The following is a 22,492-nucleotide window of genomic DNA, read 5'->3' on the forward strand; positions in this document are numbered from 1 at the left end:
ACATTCGCTGGAGATATCCCATTGTTCTGCAACCGTTGCACGCATAGTGCTTGAAGCGGCATTGATGGGGCCAATGATCATCTCCACTGCGCCAACAAGGTGTTAACTGCCTCGCATTAACGATTGATGGCAGACTCTGGGCCATCTGAGGTCGGGCAGCAGCAGCCGACGTGTACATTCTGCCATGTATATTCCTGCTCAAAAACGACGTTACTTTGCAGACAGTACTGGTCGAAACTTCTTTACTCTGCGAAATCTGTTTGGTGTTGTTGCTGGTGGACATAAATGCCTGGGCTATCGTTATGGCTTTACTTAGATTCGGAATTTCAACAATCAACAGTTTGCGAAGGATTACCTCATGGCCAATGTCCAGTACAAAAAAGTCTCTTAAGCATTTGTTCTAGGAATCCCTCAAATTCACAATGTCCTGCGATGTGCCTTAGTTCGGCGACATAGCTTGCCACTTCTTGGCCCTCCGACCATTGGCACGTGTAGAACCGATATCTCGCCATCAAAACGTTTTCCTTAGGATTTCCGAAGGTGCTCCCGGACCAGCGTACACAATTCTTCATGGGATTTAGCTGATGGTTTTGCCGGAGCTAGGAGATTCTTCATGAGGCCATAGGTTGTTGCCCCACAGACAGTTAGGAGGATCACCCTTCGTTTGGCAGCATTCTCGACCCCTTCCAGCTCGTTGGCCACAAAGTATTGGTCAAGTCTCTCCACGAAGGCCTCCCAATCGTCCCCTTCTGAGAACTTCTCCAGGATAACTGTTCTTTGCATGTTCGCATGGTTGTTCGTTACCTCGTCACCAATTGATACATTCATAATAAAGGATGAAACTGAGTACTGTGTACAATGAGCAAGTGTGACCTTAGCTCCTTTAATAAGACTCCAGAGTGCAGGTACCTTGTGGGTGGCCTGCTTATATACTGTGCTCCCAAGGGATGCTGGGATCTCTTGGGAGCACAGGTAGGCCCTCTGGTGGTAATACAGGTTACAAGGGGTTAAATACATAACATGGTCCATCTCCGACTCTTCCTTTCCCTTTCTCGACTTCTCCGTCTCCGTCTCCATCTCCATCTCTGGGGATAGGCTTTTGACCAGTATCCACTATAAGCGCTCCGACTCCCACAGCTACCTGGACTACACTTCCTCCCACCCTGCATCCTGAAAGGACTCCATTCCATTCTCCCAGTTTCTCCATCGCATCTGCTCTGACAACGTCACCTTTCACACTGTGCCTCTGACATGTCTTCCTTTTTCCTCAACAGAGGATTCCCCTTCACCGTGGTTAACATAGCCCTCGACCATGTCTGTTCTATTTCCCGCACCTCTGCTCATCAATGCCCCTCCCTCTCAGAACCATGACAGGGCTCCCCTTGTCCTCACTTTTCACCCCACCAGCCTCCACATTCAACAGATCATCCTCCGCCATCTCCAGCATGATCCCACCACCAATCACATCTTTCCCTCCCTCCCCTCTCCGCATTCCAAAGGGATCACTCCCTCCATGACATCCTATTCAGGGCCCCAAATACACCTTCCAGATCAAACAGCGATTTGCTTGTACTTCTTTCAATTTGGTATACTGTATTCGCTGCTCACGATGTGGTCTCCTCTACACTGGGGAGACCAAGCGTAGATTGCGGAGCACCTCCGTTCAGTCCGCAAGTGTGACCCTGACCTTCCAGTTGCCTGTCACTTTAATTCTCCACAGCATTCCCACTCTGACCTCTGTCTCCTACACTGTTCCAACGCAAGCTCGAGGAACACCACCTCTTCTTTCGTTTAGGCACTTTACAGTCTTCTGGACTCAACATCGAGTTCAACAATTTCAGACCTTAACCTCTGCCAATCTTTGGCTCCTTTTCTCCTCCCCGCCCCCCTCAGAGCCAGTTTCTTGCTTTCTTTTTTTCTCCTTGTCTCTAATGGCAATTGGTCATTATCCCACCATTCACACCCTCTCTCGACTAATGTTTTTCGAACTCCTGGCATTACCATTTGAATTTGGGCCATCATCCCTTTTGTCTCCCTAATCTCTCCTGTCTTCCAACCTATCACAGACTTCCCCTTTTGTTCTTTCTTCCTCTCCCCCTTTCAGTGCTCGTTAAGAATCTGTTCTTTTCAAACACTGTCCAGTTCTGACAAAGGGTCATCGACCTGAAACGTTAACTCTGCTTCCTCTCCACAGATGCTGCCTGACCTGAGATTTTCAGCATTTTATTCCAGATTCCAGCATCTGCAGTATTTTGCTTTTGCACAGTGCTCTGGGTCGATTGTACCATGAATAGTGAGGAGGAGTGGCCCACTTCTGTTCAGTGTACATTAATGATTTGGATATAGAGCTAGAGGGAGCAGTGTCCACATTTATAGATATATAATCAACTATTTACAATCTATATTAATGACTTGGATGATGGGACCGAGTGTAATGTAGCCAAGTTTGCTGGATGATACAAAGATGGGTGGGAAAACAAATTGTGAGAAGAACGCAACAAATCTGCAAAGGGTTATAGACAGGCTAAGTGAGTGGACAAACATTTGGCAGATGGAGTATAATGTGGGAAAATGTGAGGTTATCCATTTTGGCAGAAAAAAAATAGAAATGCAAATTATAATTTAAATGGAGAAAAATTGCAAAGTGCTGCAGTAGAGAGAGACTCGGGGGTGGTTGTGCATGAAACACAAAAAGTTAATATGCAGATACAGGAAGGAATCAGGAAGGCAAATGGAATTATTACAAGGGGGATAGAGTATAAAAGCAGAAAAGTACTGCTACAAATGCACTGGGTATTGGTGAGAACACACAGAGTTTTGGTCTCCGTATTTAAGGAAGGATATACTTGCATTGGAGGCGGTTTAGAGAAGGTTCATTATGTTGTTTCTGGAGATGAGGGGGTTGACTTATGAAGATAGGATGAGTGAGTTGAGAGAGAAAGACGGGGAGGGGCAGAGAGAGAGAGAGTGTGTGGGGGAAGAGATAGGGGAATTGGAAAAGGGGATTGAAGGGGAGAGAGTGAACTCAGGGAAGGCCATCACGTTCTTCCAACCCCCTTTATAACCACACCTGATTTCTCGGAAAGCTCCGTGCGTGTGTGACAAGGCACATCATAGTGGATGAAATCCAGATGTCACGACAATGTCACATAGAACATAGAAACACAGAAACGTAGAAAATAGGTGCAGGAGTAGGCCATTCGGCCCTTCTAGCCTGCACCGCCATTCAATGAGTTCATGGCTGAACATGCAACTTCAGTACCCCATTCCTGCTTTCTCGCCATACCCCTTGATCCCCCTAGTAGTAAGGACTTCATCTGACTCCTTTTTGAATATATTTAGTGAATTGGCCTCAATAACTTTCTGTGGTAGAAAATTCCACAGGTTCACCACTCTCTGGGTGAAGATGTTCCTCCTCATCTCGGTCCTAAATGGCTTACCCCTTATCCTTAGACTGTGTCCCCTGGTTCTGGACTTCCCAACATTGGGAACATTCTTCCTGCATCACGATTCACTTCATACCCAATAAACCAGTTAGCTATCCATGACCCACACACAATGGGGTCAATTTTCCCCAAGCCCGTTTTCTGGCCTGTTGCCAGAGTTATGCACGTTTTCCAGGCCAGAAATGCGGCAGAAACATTTTGCCAAAGTTTCTCCAATGTATAATTCAAATTTAGCGCCGCGCAGCGTGTCCAGTCGCCTTGGGGGGGTGGTTGGAGCCTGCTGTCTGCGTCGAAAAAACGATGCGCACCTTCTGCGAATGCCCGACAAAAATAACATTTTTGACGTTATTGCAATGGATGCGCATGTGCAGTACAGCTCTGGGTTGGCAATCAGCCATTTTTAAAGAGCCAGTTGTATGAGAAGGAGTGCTGTGTGAGAGCAATGGAAAAATCGGATCTGCAGCAATACAAGATGCAATGCAGTGCAAGGGCCGAGAATTCATAACAGGATGAAGTGGCGGCACCAATTACTGTGATGGAGACCAGATGGCAGGAGATGGACACCAGCGGAGTTCACGTAAAAGTTCTACCCAAAAAAATGAAGAAACGCTGGAACCAAGTTGCATAAGAAGCAACTGCACAATGGTGACCACCACGAGATCTGGTGGCCAGTGTAAAAAGAATCTTGGTAATTAGTGCAAGTAATATTTTCATTTATTCAGTGGAATTGCAATTGTAAATGTGACCAGCTGTATATGTCCCACCCCACAGAAAGACACCCTCTCTTTTAAAGTCATATTTTCATCTTTGCAGAGGAAGGTGGCACATATTAAAAGGGAAAGAACTCGAACAGGAGGAGGCCCGGCAAATCTGCAGCCACAGACACCATTGGAAGAGAGGGTCGCCGCTTTGATGGGTCCTGCCTGGAGAAAAGCAACCACCACTGCACAAGCTGGGCCCACACTTGAGGGAAAGGGTAAGTCTTGTAAATTCCACAGTCTGGCTTTGCTAAATGTTAAGTACTGCACGGGCTAGCCATGCTTCGGTTCCTGGGATTGTCTCCGTCAGCTACGCTTCGGTTGATGCGATGTGCTATCATTGTGGTCCTTCAAATCAGCCTGCTGCCTGTACTGTGAGAGCCTACTCATACCACCCACCCTGCCCCCTCCTCTGCTGCTAACCATTTCTCTGTGTTGTGTTATATTTTGCAGAACTTGAGGCCGACCCGGACGATGCAGAAGATTCAGACTAGGCCGAGCATGAAGAGGAGAACATCTTTCAATCTCGCCCTCCAGACCAAGAGCATTGGGATGAGGGGATGGAGATGGATGAAGCCCCCACTGTTTTACTGGCTTTGGTGGAGGTGCAGCCCATTGCGGTGCTAGCCCCTTCCATGACTAGTGGTTTGAGTGTTGGTGGAACATTCCATGGTTTCCTCACGTCCGAGGCTGCAGGGTCCAGTGGTGGGGTGCAGCAAGGCACACCAAGGCCCCCCACCTTCAGAGGCTGCAGGTCCCAGTGGTGGGGTGCAGCAAGGCACACCAAGGCCCCCCACCTTCTGAGGCTGCAGGTCCCAGTGGTGGGGTGCAGCAAGGCACACCAAGGCCCCCACCTTCTGAGGCTGCAGGTCCCAGTGGTGGGGTGCGGGCCACACCCGTGGGGAGGAGGGGAATGAGAGCTCGACAGTGCTCTCCTGAGGTGCAGGATCTAACAGGTGTGGTTCAGATGATGGCAAAGAGTGGGGAGAGCATTGACCTTACACGATCACTCCTGGATACCCATCAGTGGGGTGGGTGATGAGGTAGTGGGACTGTCGGAGAAGTGACAGCAATCTCATGAGAAACGGAAACGATGTCTGGAATCATGAGTGAGGGAATATCTCAGTCAGCTGAAACCGTGTCAGTGACCATGAGGGAGGGAATGTCACAGGTAGCTGATGCGCTGTCAGTGAACATCAGGGAGGGAATGTCAGAGATGGTGCAAACACTATCACTGAACATGAGGGAGGGAATGTCACAGGTAGTTGAGACAGTTTTGCTCAACATGAGGGAGGGAATGTTGCAAGTCATTGAGACACTGTCAGGGCGCATGAGGGACGGCATGTTGGAGTTAGCTGCTGCAATAAGGGAACACACCCAGACCACGTGCCCATTGACAGAATCAACTGCCAGTCCCACTCCAATCCCCACAGCAGCCTCTGAAGAACCCCAAGCCGGGCCCTCCACATTGCCACCTGCCGCACCCCTCTCCCCCCTCAACAGGTGCGCACTACCCGAGATCTTAGAAATAAGCTTGGTACTAACCCCAGAAACACTATGCGAACATAAGCACAGCGGGTGGTCTTAGAATAAGGTGGAGGAGAGATGGATGCAGCCTTTCTTTGCTGCTGATGCTGTTATTATTATTGTTACTGTTGTAACTGCTCTCAAATTAAAAGATTTTTGTAAGTTATGTAAATAACTTTACAAGTTTAAAAGTTAGTAAGTGATCTTAAAGTTTTTAAGTGATCTTAGAGTTTGTAAGTGATCGTAACTAAAAACTTTAAAGTTTGATATAAGAATAATTTTATTAAAGTACAAAGAACTGTTTGTTAAACTTTTGAATAAAATATATTTTACATTAAATCTGAATAATTTTCATTATTTGTTCCATTATTAACACAACTTTTGAAATAAACAAGAATAATTTCCATCATTTGTTCCATTAACACAACACAACATTACAGAACAGATCCAAACAGTAAACATGGTCCATGTGGAATAGTTGTCGCTGAGACTTCAGGCAGCAAAGTGTTCACTGATGAGCTGCTGGCACAAGGCTCGAGCAATCGTTAAAGGGGCATGATGGCTCGCCGTCCTCCGGGTTCAGGTACTTGCATGGTTTCCTCATCCTCCTGCTTGTCATTTGCAACTTCCTCATCATTATCCTGAGTCACTCACCACAGGTGGGTCTTCCCCTACCAGCTGCTGCTGCCTCATAATGGCTAAGTTATGCAGCATGCAGCACACAACAGTGAACTGACCGAAAATCTCAGGGGAGTATAGCAAGTAGTCGCCGGAATAGTCTAGGCATCAAGATGACAATGGTTCTCTCTATGATGCTGTGCATTGCAATGCACATGTTGCATTCCCGATCAGCTTCCATCCGAGTTACGCGTAGAGGCGTCATGAGCCAGCTGGCGAGGTCGTACCCTTTGTCTCCCAGTAACCAGTTCTGCCCTTCTAGCTGTTGCTGAAACATGGCAGATATAACGCTGTCGCATACAATGAACGCATCATGGGTGCTCCCAGGGTATCTTGCATCGACTGACATGATGTGATGCATGTCGTCACACACGAGCTGTACATTAATGGATTGGAAGCCTTTTCCGTTCCTGTACATCTCGAAATCCTCCAAAGGTGCTCACAAGGCGATGTGGGTACAATCAATGAAGCCCTGTACCTTTGGGAAGGCAGCAATCCTGGAGAAGCCCACCACCCTGTCACGCGTTGCTTGGGCGGTCATGGGGAACTTTATGTAGTCATTCCTCCATGTATATACTACAGCTGTCACCTGCCGTATGCAGACATGTGTTGCATGTTGAGAGATGGCACACACATCCCCAGTTGTAGTTTGAAATGATCCGGAGGCATAGAATGAAAGTGCTGCTGTAACCTTCACTTCAACCAATAAAGCAGTCCCCCTGATGCTTCGAGGTTGCAGGTCTGTTTTCACCAACTCTCAGATCTCACTTACAACTTCTTTGCAGAAACGCAGCCTTCTGACACAGTCTGCATCACTCAGGTGGAGGTACGAACGCCTGTCTCGATATACCCGACGTGGGCAAGGCCTCCTGTCCAGCACTCTATGGCTCTGAGATTCCTCATGCGATGACGTCAAATCAATTGTCTCCTACGTAGCACCATCATGCAGAAGGCTCTCACAAGGTATGGCATTGTCAGTATTGCCCCCATAGTTAAATTTTACCTTTGCAAGAAGCTCAAAATGGCAGGAAGTCAGGCAGGACAGGTTCTTTGTTCTCTCTTCCCAATGTCTGTATGGATGGACCACACCCAGGTCTTGTGACTTCTCCCTTTCTCCCCACCACCCCCGCAATTCATTGCAGTTTTGTGACTTCTCCCCCTTCTTCTCCCCTCCCCCAAACTCATTGCAATCTTGACGTCCCTTCTCAACTCATTGCAGTCTTGTGACTTCTCCCTTTCTCCCCCCACCTTCCCCAAACTCATTGCAGTCTTGTGACTTCTCCCCTCCCCCAAACTCATTGCAGCAGCCTTCCAATCGTCACCTCCCTCCCCACCGGGTTCAGTGCAGAAGCCTTCTGATCGCTACCTCTCCTTTCCCCCTGCCCCGGGACTTGTTTTCCAGCCGAGCCCCGAGCCCGTGTCCGGGGCCGATTCTGACAGCTGACGCTACAACCCCCCCTCCAGCCCTGTTTGAAGACATTCTGGTGGTGGCGTGAGTAAAAAAAAAAATGAAAACTTCAGAAATCCAAGAAACTTCCATGTACTCCATTGAAAGGTTAAAAAAAGTTGAACTTTATTATGGATATTTCAAGTGTTAGAGACTCCCTCCAAAAACTTTGATGAAAAACAATGCCGTCTTTCAGCACCGATTTTTCAATGTGCGCTGCTTTCTGTTAACTCACCAGAAGGTTTTTCGGGAGTGGCCAGATAGGCCGACCGAGGATAAAAAAAATTTTGGGCAAACTGCGAAAAATGCTGAAAACTGGCACAGACATGAGGAAATGCCCCCTGTGACAACAAAAAAACTGAACGTAGAAAAATCTTAACCAAACTAGTTACGCCGCGCAGATTCCAGGGGGATACTTTGAATTAAATAATTACGTCAGAAAAAACAGCGCGCGTCAAAAACCAGCGCAAATGACCCTGGAAAATTGAGCCCAATGTCTCATCTATGGCAGGGCAGGGAGGGGGGGGGGGCAAGGTCAGGACCTGGGGCTGGCATGGGGTCAGGACGCGGGGCTGGCATGGGGGGAGCTCTATGCTATCTGAGGTCTGAAGGCAGAATGGCTTGAATTACACTTTGTAAAGTCACTCAGAACCTGGGCTGGGCGGTTCTAATTACGCATTCCAGAGAAACTTCTGGGTGTGGCTTATCCTCCAAGGGGACCAATCAGCAATCAGGTCATGTGATCATGTGAGCCTATCAGAGACAATCAGAGCTTTTTGCTAGTGCAAATAGCTGTGTCCATTTCCTGCAGCATGCAAAACCCAAATCCTTACTTTAACCCAGGCAGGTCTCGGACGCTGGCTGCAATCTCCCCAGCCTCAGGACAGAGTTTTTCCACAAGCTCCAGTGGGCCCCACAGCGACTTGTTGTGACCCAGGAAAGACTTCTTCACTGCAGCATAAGAGAGGGGAAAGTCATGTTATAAACAGCACTGCTATCTGAGTTCCTGCTTCTGGAAAACACAATTGTGAATGTTGGGCGAGAACAGGATCAGGCGTGGCTGCGATGCCCCCCGTGGACAAATAGTCTATCAGCAGCCCATGGAAAGACCCCACCATTCGAGAGACCCCACTCAGTGATGTAATCAAAAGTGCCCATTTTGGGGCATGAATGGGGCAATAGCACAAGGAAAATGGGAGCGCAGAAATTACCACCATTTTCCACCTTGGTGGGGGTCCTTGAAAAGAGCGACCAAGGTGCCCCCAGAAAAAGCGCAGATGCTTCATTGGTCTGTGCAAAATGAGGTCCTATAACGTCAGCAGGATCCCAATGAAATTTTACGGTGCTGATGAAAGGGCCATGGCTCAGCAGGCCAAAGATGTAGGAAGAACATCATACAATCCCTCTCAGTTGGACTGTTTATACAGCACGAGGAGCAGCAAGAGAACATGCATCACTGAGAGCAAGTTACATTTTACCTTTCAGTCCATGTTTGAGACAGTGCTCCATCACAACAAAGAACTGCTGCAATGGGGCATAATCCGAATCCAAAGTCCGTCCAAAGCTCAGGGCGGATTCAATCAGCCCTTTGATACTCAGATTCGCCATGTTCAACAGGTTCGTTCGTTCAATGGCCATCGGGTCTCTCAGCACTGGGCAACCAGAAAAACACACACCACATTAGCACCAAAAACTCACCATGTCAATCCCAAGTCCCAGTCACCCGGACGCCCACTCCCGAGCTCCCCCAGTCCCAGCCTCCCGAGCTCCCCCAGTCCCAGCCTCCCGAGCTCCCCCAGGCCCAGCCTCCCGAAGACCCAGACCTAATCTCACGAAATCCCCCCAGGCCCAGCATCCCGAAACCACCCACACCGCCCCCCCACCCCCCGAACCCACGGCACAATACAGGACCGGGAGGGACGGGAAGCGGTGCAGTCGGGACTAGGGGTAGGGGCATGGGAGGGGCGGGAGAAAACGGCGGCGCCGGGAGCGGGAGGCAGCGCCGCCGGGAGCAGGAGTCGGGGCAGTGGGGACCGGGAGCGACGGGTAGCGGTGCAGTACGGACCGAGAGCGACCGGGAAGCCGTGCAGTACAGACCGGGAGAGACAGGAAGCCGTACAGTACGGACTGGGAAATATAGAAAATAGGTGCAGGAGTAGGCCATTCGGTCCTTCGAGCCTGCACCACCATTCAATAAGATCATGGCTGATCATTCCCTCAGTACCTCTTTCCTGCTTTCTCTCCATATCCCTTGATCCCTTTAGCCGTAAGGGCCATATCCAACTCTCTCTTGAATATATCCAATGAACTGGCATCAACAACTCTCTGCAGTAGGGAATTCCACAGGTTAACAACTCTCTGAGTGAAGAAGTTTCTCCTCATCTCAGTCCTAAATGGCTTACCCCTTAGCCGAAGACTGTGTCCCCTGGTTCTGGACTTCCCCAACATCGGGAACATTCTACCCGCATCTAACCTGTCCCGTCCCATCAGAATCTTATATGTTTCTATGAGATCCCCTCTCATCCTTCTAAACTCCAATGTATAAAGGCCCAGTTGATCCAGTCTCTCCTCATATGTCAGTCCTGCCATCCCGGGAATGAGTCTCGTGAATCTTCGCTGCACTCCCTCAATAGCAAGAACGTCCTTCCTCAGATTAGAAGACCAAAACTGAACACAATATTCCAGGTGAGGCCTCACCAAGGCCCTGTACAACTGCATTAAGACCTCCCTGCTCCTATACTCAAATCCCCTAGCTATTTGCCTTCTTCACCTGAATGCTGTACCTGTATGCCAACTTTCAATGACTGATGAACCATGACACCCCAGGTCTCGTTGCACCTCCCCTTTTCCTAATCTGCCGCCATTCAGATAATATTCTGTCTTCGCGTTTTTGCCCCCAAAGTGGATAACCTCACATTTATCCACATTATACTGCATTTGCTATGCATTTGCCCACTCACCTAACCTGTCCAAGTCACCCTGCAGCCTCCTAGCGTCCCCCTCATAGCTCACACCGCCACCCAGCTTAGTGTCATCTGAAAACTTGGAGATATTACACTCAATTTCTTCATCCAAATCATTGATGTATATTGTAAAGAGTTGGGGTCCCAGCACTGAGCCCCGCGGCACTCCACTAGTCACTGCCTGCCATTCTGAAAATGAGCCGTTTATCCCGACTCTGCTTCCTGTCTGCCAACCAGTTCTCTATCCACGTCAGTATATTACCCCCAATACCATGTGCTTTGATTTTGCATACCAAGCTCTTGTGTGGGACCTTGTCAAAAGCCTTTTGAAAGTCTAAATACACCACATCCACTGGTTCTCCCTTATCCACTCCACTAGTTATATCCTCAAAAAATTCCAGAAGATTTGTCAAGCATGATTTCCCCTTCATAAATCCATGCTGACTTGGACCGATCCTGTCACTGCTTTCCAAATGCGCTGCTATTTCATCCTTAATAATTGATTCCAACATTTTCCCCACTACTGATGTCAGGCTAACCAGTCTATAATTACCTGCTTTCTCTCTCCCTCCCTTTTTAAAAAGTGGAGTTACATTAGCTACCCTCCAGTCCATAGGAACTGATCCAGAGTCGATAGACTGTTGGAAAATGATCACCAATACATCCACTATTTCTAGGGCCACTTTCTTAAGTACTCTGGGATGCAGACTATCAGGCCCCGGCGATTTATCGGCCTTCAATCCCATCAATTTCCCCAACACAATTTCCCACCTAATAAGGATATCCTTCAGTTCCTCCTTCTCACTCGACCCTTGGTCCCCTAGTACTTCCGGAAGGTTATTTGTGTCTTCCTCGTGAAGAAGGAAACCAAAGTATTTGTTGAATTGGTCTGCCATTTCTTTGTTCCCCGTTATAAATTCACCAGAATCCGACTGCAAGGGACCTACGTTTGTCTTCACTAATCTTTTTCTCTTCACTAATCTTTTTCTCTTCACATAGCTATAGAAGCTTTTGCAGTCTGTTTTTATGTTCCCGGCAAGCTTCTTCTTGTCCTCTATTTTCCCCCTCTTAATTAAACCCTTTGTTCTCCTCTGCTGAATTCTAAATTTCTCCCAATCCTCAGGTTTGTTGCTTTTTCTGGCCAATTTATGTGCTTCTTCCTTGGATTTAACACTATCCTTAATTTCCCTTGTTAGTCACGGTTGAGCCACCTTCCCCGTTTTATTTTTACTCCAGACAGGGATGTACAATTGCTGAAGTTCAACCATGTGATCTTTAAATGTTTGCCAGTACCTATCCACCGTCAACCCTTTAAGTATCATTCGCAGTCTATTCTAGCCAATTCACGCCTCAAACCATCAAAGTTACCTTTCCTTAAGTTCAGGACCCTAGTTTCTGAATTAACTGTGTCACTCTCCATCTTAATAAAGAATTCTACCATGTTATGGTCACTCTACCCCAAGGGGTCTCGCACAACAAGATTGCTAATTAGTCCTTTCTCATTACATATCACCCAGTCTAGGATGGCCAGCTCCCTAGTTGTTTCCTCGACATATTGGTCTAGAAAACCATCCCTAATACACTCCAGGAAATCCTCCTCCACCGCATTGCTACCAGTTTGGTTTGCCCAATCAATATGTAGATTAAAGTCACCCATGATAACTGCTGTACCTTAACTGCCTGCATCCCTAATTTCTTGTTTGATGCTGTCCCCAACCTTACTACTACTGTTTGGTGGTCTGTACACAACTCCCACTAGCATTTTCTGCCCCTTGATATTCCGTAGCTCCACCCATACCGATTCCCATCATCCAAGCTCAGTTCCTTTCTTACTATTGCATTAATTTCCTCTTTAACCAGCAATGCCACCCCACCTCCTTTTCCTTTCTGTATGGGAAGCTGTACAGTCGGGACACGAGAGACGGGAAGCCGTACAGTCGGGACCGCGAGAGACGGGAAGCCATACAGTCGGGACCGCGAGAGACGGGAAGCCATACAGTTTGGATCGGTAGGAGGGAGAAGTTATGGTAATTCCTAAGAACGACGGAGGAAAGGGTAGCATGTGTATGATGAAATCCAAGAGGAGTTACAACCTGGAGCAATTGGTTCGTAATACCCCAGAAAAGTACCAGGCGGACGTGCGGGACAATCTCGTATCGTTCGCCACACACAAGCACAACTGTGGTAGGGTGACAGGGGTTGAAGTCAGCGTACAGAGCGTCCCCATGTCACGGCCACAGAAGTAGTACAGTTTCCTCAGAGAGGCAGAAGCCGACTTGGAAATGGCACTGAGACCCCTGGTAGAACAGGAGGTATTGAGGCCAATAGCCACCCACGTTAATTCACCACTTTAGCCGGTTAAGAAACCCGACCAGTTATGGAAAGCCATGGTGGACTAGCGAGTGCTCAATAAAAACATCCCAGCCTGCGCGCCCACAGTCGTGGCTGTTGCTGATCTGATAGGGTGCATTCCAGCGTCCGCACCCACTTTTACGGTGCTGGATATTTTCAATGGGCTTTGGTCGATTCCACTAAAAAGGGAAGACCAGTATAAGTTTGCTTTTACATTCAAGGGACAGCAATACACATGGACATGCCTTCCCCAGGGATTCCATAATAGCCCCTTTATATTCCACCAGTGCATTGCAGACCTCAGCAGCTAGTCCAGTATGTGGACGTTTGCTTTTGTTCTCCGACGAGGGGGAGGAGCATGGGCCACTGCTTGTCGAGCTGCTGCAGTTGCTGAAAGAGACAGGGTGCAAGGTGAACCCAAAGAAAGCTCAGGGCAGATGCGAGGAAGTGAAATGCGAGGGCTGGAGAAAGGGCTATAGATGAGGCCAAGAGGATGGTGCTATGAGTTACGAGCTCCCACAAGCGTGACCGGGGTGAAATCCTTTTTGGGTACTGCAGGGATTTCATTGAGGATTATGCAACCACGGCAGCCCCTTTGCTTCGGCTCCTCTGCAAGGGATGGGAATGGGATGAGAACTGCAAGACAGCATTTATCCACCTCAAAGAAAACCTGTAGAAGGCACCCACACGAGGGGCGATAAATGGTGAGGAAGAATTATTTTTGGAGGTAGCAGCCAGCGGGGACAGCTTGAGCACGGTACTGCTCCTGGAGCGGCAAGCTGCGACCCATGGTCTACTCCTCAAGGGTTCTCACGGATGCAGAACGGGGATACTCAAATTGCGAGAGGCATCTCTTGACCACGCATTGGGCCGTAAAATGCTCCCAGCTTTTTACAGGATTATCCCTGGTAGTTCTACTAACCCACCATACTCTCACTCAGATGCAGTTAGACGAGAGAATAAAGGACGGGATAGTGAGCAGTGCCCGCATTGCTCACTGGACTTTATTGCTCTCGCAGATAAATCTGAAAGTGCAGAGAATATTGACCGCCAACATGATCTACCCAGGGATGGCCCACAAGTGTATGGTGGAAGGGGTGTGGGACGTAGACATAGGATCCCGGGCCAGGATACACCCAACAGACTGGGAGATTTACATAGACTGGTCCAGTTCAGTCGTGAACGAGGAACGTCTCACCGGGTGCGGGATTTATGACCCTACGGCTAGTATCTCGAGGGTCATTAAACTCACCAGCACCCCGAGCGCTCAGCATGCCAAATTGTTGGCAGTGGTGTACGTGGTTACCCACCACGGCAAGTTTCTCACCCCATATACCATCTGCTCGGATTCCATGTTTACATGCAATTCGTTCACCGAATACTTGGCTATCTGGGCCTGGCGCGGTTTCAAATCCATAGACACGAAGCCCCTAGCAACTGAGGGAAATCCTAGAGGTCAAGAGCACACAGGGGGACTTTTACATTAACAAGGTTAAGGCCCACTCTAAGACAGCGCCCAGAGGGGAAGGCAACCAAAGGGCAGACAAATTGGCAAGAGGGGGGGCCAGGGCAGGAGAGTTCTGGGACCCATACGGGTCAGGCCCGGTTAAAGCGATCCGGGACAAGGGAGGAACATTAGGGGTACTAGGGGTAGCTTTGGCCCCAGACTTAAGGCAAGTCCAAACTCAGGATACTGTCCTTAAGGACATCCTGGGGAAGAAAGAGAAAGGCGAGCAGGTAGAGGGTCCATTTGGGGCAGTGGACGTTACTGTAAAAGAGGGGATGTTGTTTAAACGGGATCGGTGGGTAGTTCCCAGGTTGCACCAGAGGGAATTCCTCCAGTTGGCCCACGGGGGCCTGGAGTGGGCCACCCAGGGCCAGAGACTACCTGGTAGAGGGTGGAACAGGCAGGGTGGTGGCTTCAACTGAGGGAGGATGTCTGCGATTTTTGCGCAGACTGTTTGGTGTGTGCGACGAATAACCCCGATCCTCAACGAAGGAAGGTCCCCATAGATCATATGAGGAGGGTAGCGGGACCATGGCTGTCCGTCCAGGTAGGTTACATCGGGCCACTGCCCACCACAAAGGGGGGTCACAAGTACTGCCTGGTCCTCGTGGATGTGTTTTCAAAGTGGGTGGAAGCCTTTCCTTGCCAAACAGCCACGGCGCGGATTTTTGTAACGGATGTGTTCTCCAGGTGGGGACTGCCACAGATCGTGGAGTCCAATCAGGGGAGCCACTTCATGGGGCAGGCAATGCAGGCCACCTTGAAGATTCTGGGAATAGAGGGGAAATGGCATGTGGCTCACAACCCAGTCATCGGGGATGGTGGAACGTCTTAATCGGACCATTACAGAAAAGCTGTGGAAAGAGACAGGGCCGTCCCCGAAAAAGAGGGATGAGGTCCTGCTGTTAATTTTAATGAATGCTTGGGCCAGCCTCTCCAGAAGCACAGGGTACTCCCCGCATGAGCTTATGACCGGGAGGGTCATGCGCATTCCCACCCACGTTTTGGCACCGGTACTCACAGAAGGCCAAGTTAGGAAAGTGACTTGGGATAAGTTTGTCCAGAATCTGTATGAATGGTTGAAACAGATTCACTGTCGGGCAGCCAGTAAAATGGGAAAGCAGCACCGGAGAAATCGGTTGATGCCCGAGCCCCAGAGGTCAACAGACTGGAAGGCGGGGGACCGGGTGATGGTCTCAAACTATGCTCGGGTAGGAGATTTTGAGCCACTGTACATGGGGCCGTATAGCATAGTGGAAAAGGCAAGCTCCATGGTGTACGCGGTTAGACTTCCAAGGCGCACAAAGTGGTTTCACATAAACCAGTGCAAGATGTTTAACCCAGGAGAAAGGAAAAAGGCGGCGAAGAAACGCCAAGGGACCGTCATGACCATGATGGACACGGGTCTTCCTCTCATGATTTGGGACACAATGACCCAGTGGTCAGGGCAATAAGGAGGAGCAGTAGGGTCCCACAGCCGTGGACGCCTCCTTACATGCTGACCATGAGCTCAGCAAGAGGCCTCAGCAAGAGGAGCCTTCACGGAAGCAACACGGGTGGCATTGTACATAGTTTTCTTTTAAAGTGATTTCGATTGTTCCCCTTTATCCACAGGGGAACCAGTGGATGTGGACTTCCAGAAGGCATTTGACAAGGTCCAACATAAAAGGTTACTGTACAAGATAAAAGTTCACGGGGTTGGAGGTAATATATTTGCATGGATAGAGGATTGGCTAACTAACAGAAAACAGCGAGTCGAGATAAATGGCTCATTCTCGGGTTGGCAATCAGTAACTAGTGGGGTGCCGCAGGGATCAGTGCTGGGACCCCAACTATTTACAATCTATATTAATGACTTGGAAGACGGGACCGAGGATAATGTAGCCAAGTTTGCAAACAATACAAAGATGGGAGAAAAAGCAATGTGTGAGGGGGACAAAAAAATCTGCAAAAAGGACATAGACAGGCTAAGTGAGTGGGCAAAAATTTTGCAGATGGAGTATAATATTGGAAAGTATGAGGTCATGCACTTTGGTAGAGAAAAATCAAAGAGCAAGCTATTATTTAAATGGAGAAAAATTGCAGTACAGCAGGACCTGGGGGTACTTGTGCATGAAACACAAAAGGTTAGTATGCAGGTACAGCAAGTGATCAGGAAGGCCAATGGAATCTTGGCCTTTATTGCAAGGGGGATGGAGTATAAAAGCAGAGAAGTCCTGCTACAGTTATACAGGGTATTGGTGAGGCCACACCTGGAATACTGTGTGCAGTTTTGGTTTCCATATTTATGAAAGGATATACTTGCTTTGGAGGCAGTTCAGAAAGGTTCATTAGGTTGATTCTGGAGATGAGGGGGTTGACTTAAGAGGAAAAGTTGAGTAGGTTGGACCTCTACTCATTGAAATTCAGAAGAATGAGAGGTGATCTTATCGAAACATATAAGATTATGAGGGGGCTTGACAAGGTGGATGCAGAGAAGATGTTTCCACTGATAGGGAAGACGAGAACTAGGGGGCATAATCTTAGAATAAGGGGCCGCCCATTTAAAACTGAGATGAGGAGAAATTTCTTCTCTCAGAGGGTTGTAAATCTGTGGATTTCGCTGCCTCCAAGAGCTGTGGAAGCTGGGACATTGAATAAATTTAAGACAGAGATAGACAGTTCCTTAACCGATAAGGGAATAAGGGGTTATGGGGAGCGGGCAGGGAAATGGACCCGAGCCCATGATCGGATCAGCCATGATCGTATTAAATGGCGGAGCAGGCTCGAGGGACCAGACTCCTGCTCCTATTTCTTATGTTCATATTGTTGTTAATGAAGACAGACCTGTGGAGGTAGACCCTCTCACAGCAAGGTGCTTGTTAATTTTTGTTTTACAAGAAGCCAAGGAAAGCATGGAGGCAGCCCTCAAGCTGAGCATGATGTTTGTGTTGGCCGGAGCAGGGTACGGCAGGAGAGGGAACACCGAGTTGTCCTTTCTTTACAGCTGTACTGGGGGGAACGAACCCACAGTGACTAAGTGGTGTAGCAATGAGGGCACAGACGGGACAGCAGCCTACTTCCACGAGGGAAGGTGGCCAGGGTGGCTGGGGTCGAATTTGACGAAATACTCCAACCACGCCGGGTTCACATATGGGGAGGCTTCGGTACCGTGTCCTCAGCTGAAGATCACGGCTACATGGGTTGGGGTGACCAAGGGCAAGCACGTGTGCCTGACATGTAAGGGACACATTTCCCTGGGACGATGGTGGTGGTTTAGGAAGCCGAGTCAAGACAAGGGGAATAGGACTGGGAAACGATACGTACCGACAGATCACAGGGACGAAGGGGGAGTGGAAGTGTGCTGGGACAAGTGGTGGAACGAAGAGCAGAGAATGTGTGTGTGTGTGCGCGTGTGCGTGTGCGTGTCAGAACAGATCTGCCCAGCGGGTGTGTCGACTGCCTTTTTGCGGCAATGGCAGGATTCCGGGGCTGGGATCAGATGGGATCCTGCGTGGTCCCAGACCCTCACAACACAATAAATTCCACGGAGCTTGTCGCGTACAAGAGGAAGTCCCTGCTCACAGCCCCACCAGTATGGGAGACAGAGGTTAAGTGTCCTGCCACCACATCAGGCCTAGGGAATGGTTTGGTTTTAGTCCCGACTGGGAAGATTTTATTCCAGGAGGTGCATTACGCGGCTTCAGTCATTTTGAATTTAACCCGGGTGCAGCTACCCGAGTGGTGTCCGAAGGAGATTGAGCAGCTTTATGAAGCTTTAATTAAAAAGAGATGTTCCAACAGTTTTTCGAACTCAGTTACGGGGATGCGAGTCGGGAGAAACTGTATGACATGGGGGCATACGAGAGATCCCTCCGTGGATCCGGATATGCTCACATGCTTTTGTAGTTGTACAAAGTCTGCTCGTATTGTATTTGTTATGGCTGTCCTGTAAAAAGAGAAGCAAGGTACTCTGAAGTCATTGGGAGTCTTTGGTTAAAGGGTGACCACGAGTTTGTTGTGTGTAAATATGTTATTGCATGTATGTTTGCTTCTAAAAAGACAGAATTTGAGGTTGTTTAAAAAGTAAAGAATTCGGTTTGGTTTGGGGACCACGATGCTTCTCCACATTGAAGACGTTTGCTATTCCAGTGGGGACCTTTTGAAATATCAAAGTGGGGTCTGTAAGCATCGACGCAGGCCCCAGGAAGTTATTAAAGGATATTGAATAAAGTGCTTACGCCAGAGGTTTTTATTAAAGAACATGCTGGACACTACTGTTTCCCAAAGATTGGGAGTTTTGGACATATTGTGTTTCATTGTTTGCTGGAGCAGACCGAGGTAACAATGGCCAGGAGAGAAAACTCATCCCAAGCGATTGGCAGGATTGTTCAGTAATGGGAAACCACTTAGCCCAAGATCAGGTACGAAGCAGAAACCCATCAACGACCATTTATGCCATTACCTAGATGAGACAGCCCCGAAAGACAGGAAACCGAGCAAAGAACTGCCATTAAGTCCCGGGCGCAGTCGGGGCGGGCGCAGTCGGGACCGGGAGAGGCAGGAAGCCGGCGCGCAGTCGGGACCGGGAGAGGCGGGAAGCCGGCGCGCAGTCGGGACCGGGAGAGGCGGGAAGCCGGCGCGCAGAACCTTGTATTTGAGTGAACAGACAGTTAAGGAAGATATCAAGATCAAGAGAACGGCAATGGGGGATAGAATTTCCTCGTACGTATTCGGTAAAGTTAAAATAACACAACAGTGGGTGTTAGACCTGTTGTGGGCTAAGAGTCCTGAGGACAAAGCTGCTGAGTGGACAGAGGGCAAGGAATACAAAAAGGCAAAAGAAAAGGCCATTTGGCTCCTGTATTTGCAGAAGAAAGTCCAGCTGCTCAGGGAGTAGGTTGGTAAGCTTAAGGCAGAGCTCCAAGTGTCAGAGGAGCAGTCAGCCGCAAGGGCCACAGTGGGGAACAGATTAGTGGATAAGTTACGCGAGGAGAGGCAGGAAAGACGTACTCAGGAGGAAACTTCCCGTAACACAGGAGAATACCTGTAATGTCAGGTCACCGAGGCCAAGCTCAACAAGCAGGCTGTATGGGAGGAGAACATCCGCTTAATGGCTAAAGTTGACGGGCTGGAGGGCAACTGAGAGATATTAAGACAGCTTACAAGGTAGCTAGCAGTAGGGGGTTTGAGATTGGGAATCACGGGCCTTGCCAAGAAAAAATCCAAAGCTTAACTAGCTCTAGCCAAAGGCATGGTTTGCTTGATGGCCCTGGGGAAAGCTCAGGTGGACTGGGAAGAGGAAGATGATAGCGAGGATTGGGGACAGGGTAGGGACGTCCGACCACCGCATGAAGCGCCAAAGAGACCGCGGCAGCAGAAGTTAGGCGATTTTGTGGTTCCATTCACCACCTCGCAGCTGCAGAATATGATCTCGGGGGTGCCCAAGTTAAAGAAAGAAGGGGACCCCTCAGTTCACTTCAGCGAGGTGGACCAGATTGGGGGGATTAATGGGTGTAGTGAGGCCGAGGCTCACAAGCTGTTGCTGTTTTCCCTGGATGGGAAACTGTATCAGGCCCTGTCCGCTGAGACCAAACAGGGGACCACAGCCGGCTTAAAGGAGGAGGGGGAAAGGCAAAGGGGACCCTCCAGTGCCTAAGGCGAAGGGACTGACCGCAGAACAATTTGATGTTCTGGTGGCTGCCCTTCAGACAGCTTTTGTGCCAGAGCAGGGAAGGGTAGACGCTGCCGTGAGCAAGGAAATCCCAACCACTCCAGTAAACCCAACACCGTGACTAGCACGCACCCAGCCTGACTACCTGTGTTTGCTCACGTACGATGAGTGGAGCAGACCATGCGTGAGGATGGGGATGGAGAAGGTAGAGGGGAAGTACTTGGTGGACACCGGAGCTTCGAGCACAGTGATCCATGCGAGTAGCCCGACCGATTCACCCTGGTCCAGCAAGGTTCCATTCAATCTCGTGAGGTTCACCGGGAATGAGCAGGCGGGGGCGATGTCCAGGACGTTAGCCATAGATTTAGGATCGCTCCACACCAGGTGGGAATGTATCCTAATAAAGTGGGAACAGCCAGGGTCAGGAGTCCTAGGGGCCGACTTTATGTTAGCCCACAGGGTTATAGTGGATTTGAGGAGTCACTGCCTTTGTGGAGCAGTGGGTTCCGATAAGGAGAATGAAGTTGTAGCGATCCCAAGGAAAGGGGAAGGAAAAGGCAACATGTGTACCATGAAGCCGTAGGGGTGTTACAACCTAGAGCAATTAGTCAATACTACCCCGGCCAAGAGTACGTGCGGGACAACCTCACATCGTTCGCCACACACAAGCACGACTGTGGTAGGGTGATGGGGGTGGAAGTCCAAGTACAGGGGGCCCCATATCACGGCCGCAGAAGCAATAGAGTTTCCCCAGAGAGGCAGAGGCTGACTTGGAGACGGCACTGGGATCCCTGGTAGCACAGGAAGCGTTGAGGCCCATAGCCACACACGTGAACTCGCCACTTTGGCCAGTTAGGAAACCGGACCAGTCATGGAGAGCTACCATGGACTATCGGGTGCTCAACAAAAACATCCCAGCCTGCGTGCCCACAGTCGCGACCGTAGCTGATCTGATAGGGAGTATTCCAGCAACCGCAACCACATTTACAGTGCTGGACATTTCAAACGGTGCCCCTGAAACGGGAAGAGCAGTACAAGTTTGCCTTCACTTTTAAAGGACAGCAGTACACATGGACATGCCTTCCCCAGGGATTTCAGAACAGCCCCATCATATTCCACCAATGCATGGCAGACGCCTTAAAGGGTTTCAGCAGACCCCAGCAGTTGGTACAGTATGTGGACGATTTGCTTTTGTTCTCCAATGAGGGGGAGGAGCATGGTCCGCTGCTGGAGCTGCTGAGAGAGACAGGGTTCAAGGTCAATCCTAAGAAAGCTCAGATTGGTAAGAGGGAAGTAAAATTCCTCGGGCTGACCCTGAGAGCTGAGGAAAAGGTTATAGACAAGGCCAAACGGAAGGCGGTACAGGAGTTACCAGCTCTCCACAACCGTGACGGGGGTGAGAGCCTTCCTGGGGCTCACAGGGTACTGCAGGGATTTTATTGAAGATTACGCCACCACGGCAGCCCCTCTGCTTCAGCACCTCCGCAAGGGAGTCGGATGGGGACTGCATCACAGCATTTTAATCGCCTCAAGGAAGACCTGCCGATGGTATCCGCATTAGGGGCGATTAATGGTGAGGAGGACTTCTTTTCGGAAGTAGCAACCAGTGGGGACAGTTGAGCGCGGTGCTGCTCCAGGAGTGGCATGGCAAACTGAGGCCCGTGGTGTACTTGTCAAGAGTCCTCACGGATGTAAAATGGGGATATTTCAATTGCGAGAGGCAGCTCCTAGCCACGCTTTGGGCGGTGAAGTGCTCACAGCTCTTTACAGGATCATCCCTCATCGTTCTACTAACCCACCACACCACCAGATGTTATTAGATGGGAGGATAAAGGACGGCATGGTGAGCAGTGCTCGCATTGCCCGCTGGACTTTATTGCTCTCACAAATGCATCTGAGAGTGCAAGGACTGAGTGAGCTCAAGTTGGTCGCCAACATGATCTACCCAGGGACGGCCCACAAGTGTATGATGGAAGGGGTATGGAATGTCAATGTAGGATTCTGGGCCAGCTTACACCCAACGGGCTGCGAGATCTACGTCAACGGATCTAGTTCGGTAGCGAACGGGGAGCGTTTCACCGGGTGTGGGATTTATGACCCTACGGCTGGGATAGCAAGGGCCATTAAACTCCTGAGCACCCTGAACGCCCAGCATGCCGAA

The 22,492-nt window shown here is 49.5% G+C and overlaps 1 protein-coding gene across 1 annotated transcript in view; it reads right to left on the minus strand.

Annotated features, from left to right (window-relative positions):
- rufy2 (RUN and FYVE domain containing 2) overlaps window positions 1–22,492 on the minus strand; it is a 119,091-nt gene that overhangs the window by 90,864 nt on the left and 5,735 nt on the right. Inside the window, exons 2-3 of the mRNA XM_070873893.1 lie at window positions 9,335–9,508; window positions 8,690–8,807 (exon numbers count right to left, since the gene is read on the minus strand). Of these exons, the coding sequence (XP_070729994.1) occupies window positions 8,690–8,807; window positions 9,335–9,508 (292 nt within the window). The remainder of the gene's footprint in view (window positions 1–8,689; window positions 8,808–9,334; window positions 9,509–22,492) is intronic.

The sequence above is a fragment of the Pristiophorus japonicus genome, chromosome 3 (assembly GCF_044704955.1).
Source record: "Pristiophorus japonicus isolate sPriJap1 chromosome 3, sPriJap1.hap1, whole genome shotgun sequence".
Taxonomy (NCBI): Eukaryota; Metazoa; Chordata; class Chondrichthyes; family Pristiophoridae; genus Pristiophorus; species Pristiophorus japonicus.